General features: G+C 36.0%; 1 protein-coding gene across 1 annotated transcript; it reads right to left on the bottom strand.

Annotated features, from left to right (window-relative positions):
* Nucleotides 1-656: 656 nt before the first annotated feature.
* Nucleotides 657-1,733, bottom strand: LOC131670154 (zinc finger CCHC domain-containing protein 7-like). Its single transcript, XM_058945541.1, has one exon. It carries the CDS (start codon nucleotides 1,731-1,733, stop codon nucleotides 657-659), a length of 1,077 nt encoding a protein of 358 aa, XP_058801524.1.
* Nucleotides 1,734-2,047: the final 314 nt, after the last annotated feature.

The following is a 2,047-nucleotide window of genomic DNA, read 5'->3' as shown; positions in this document are numbered from 1 at the left end:
TACATGAAAAACTGTATTAGTCCCGAATAACTTTATTTCTGTAATTCCTAATGTCATTTGCAAGTTGTTTCCAATACCTCTTATACAAATTACTTTCGTGGTATCTATCTCGTTTCCTGGAGGCAGTAGGTGTTGTTTTACAAGATTAACTTCTGAACCTGTATCTAATAGGAAGTATTCTTTTGAGTCAGTAGGGGGGTTAATTATTCTGATTTTAGGTGATACTTTATCTTTTATATTGGCATTGTGAACAAAACAGAAACTAGTATGAGCGGGATAGTTGATTTCTTCAAAATAGAGTTTATGATTGCCAACAATGAATTGACGAGTAGAAAAATCGATAATTGCCTCATTTTCTAGCGAATATCCGGCTCCAAGTACTGCTTCATAGGGTATTGGGAAATTGCTTGGAACAATTTGAAATTCAGTGGCTTTTCCGAAAATTGACAAGGTAATTACGCCAAGTGTGGGTACGGTTTCTAAGCCAATTCCTTTCAAAAAGGTACGTTTCGAATTATCTATGTGTTTTATATGGTTTTGTAAAAGGGTCATTTTGAGTATATTAGCTTCCGATCCGGTATCAATCATTATTTTCATTCGTTTATTTCCTAAAAAGTTAGCACTTATTATAGGAACTTTTGCAAAAAGCCTTGAACTTAAGGGACTAGGCTGAGCAACATTTCGCTGTCTTCGTTCGATTGGCGCATTCGTGGTGTATTGGTCCTCTGCATTGCGCTCGACTGCGGGGACCATGATCCGTTTCCCTGATTCTGATTTCGGGCTTCATTGACCTTTCTTTTTATGCATTCGGCTATCATATGTCCAGGTCTCTTACAATAAAAGCATATAATATTTGACTTGTCAAATGTGGGGTTCTTATTACTGGCAGATTCTATCTCTGAATTATTTTGGCATTGTTTACCAGTATGTCCGACTCTATTACACAGTTGACAAACTATTTCGTTGATCGTATTAACTTGCGCGCGATGTGTACAGGTTTTCGCTATATGGCCTATTTTATTGCAAATTTGGCACTTCAATTGTGATTTACATTCACGAGCGTTATGACCTTTCTTATCGCAAATTTGGCAGATAATATTGTCATTGCCCTTTTTCAAGAAGCAATCTTTTATTTCATGCCCAGACTTCTTACAATATGTACATTGTTTTCCAAGAGGCTTTGTAATGTTAAGGCAATTCAGTGCCTCATGCCCTTCCTTATTACAGAGTTGACATAAATTGATGATTTTTGAACTTGATACTTTATTTTTAAATCCTGATCTAAGTACTGACTGTATTTCTAAGTCTTTTTCTGCTTTTATGGCGAGCTTTAGTATATTAGTTGGGGTGACTCCGGGAGATAGATTTAACTTGATTTCTGATTTTAATCCTCTCTTGAAACATTCAAAGATATTCTCTTCCAGGGCATGCTTATATTCATTCGTGACTGATTCGATTCCGTCAATTTTTCTTTTAGCATCAATGATTTTTGTCGATAGTAGTCGCAGCCTATTAGCGAAAGTTAATACTTTTTCATCATCATGTTGAAATTCATTTCCCAATTCACCTAAAAGCTGGTTAAGCGTTTGGGCAGATCCGAAAATATCTGCTAGATGTTCTAGCAATTCATCAAGAGTTCCGAAATTAATTCCAATTACTGTATCTCTAGCTTCTCCTTCTAATTTTGACCTTATCAATTTTACCAAATTGCCTTCTATTGGTTTCGGGATCATTGCCAAGGCTTCCTTGCATCCTTCTGCAAATCGAGTCCATTGATCAGGTTTCCCATCAAATCGCGGAATAACGTTCAATAATAACGTTCGTGCGTCTTTCAATGACACAACCTACCCGTGGACAGTGGGTATTTCTTCCTTTTTTTCGTTTTCACTCATTTTAATAGTTCGTGAGTTATTACAGGGTGGGATATCTATAATAGATTGTAGCTTTTGTTTCGGACTCTTAATTTTCTGATTTATATCTATTGGTTGGTTTTCAATTACAATTTTATCTGAATTAATCTCACTCGGGCCTGGACTAATTAACTTTT

Source organism: Phymastichus coffea, unplaced genomic scaffold (assembly GCF_024137745.1).
Source record: "Phymastichus coffea isolate CEN01 unplaced genomic scaffold, Cenicafe_Pcof_1.1 PCOF00102, whole genome shotgun sequence".
In the NCBI taxonomy this organism is placed as follows: Eukaryota; Metazoa; Arthropoda; class Insecta; order Hymenoptera; family Eulophidae; genus Phymastichus; species Phymastichus coffea.
This window is presented reverse-complemented; position numbering and strand designations above follow the sequence as displayed.

What these genes read in the sequence shown, in the direction of transcription:
- LOC131670154 (XM_058945541.1), bottom strand. Translation starts at nt 1,733, where the DNA reads ATGATCCCGAAACCAATAGAAGGCAATTTGGTAAAATTGATAAGGTCA.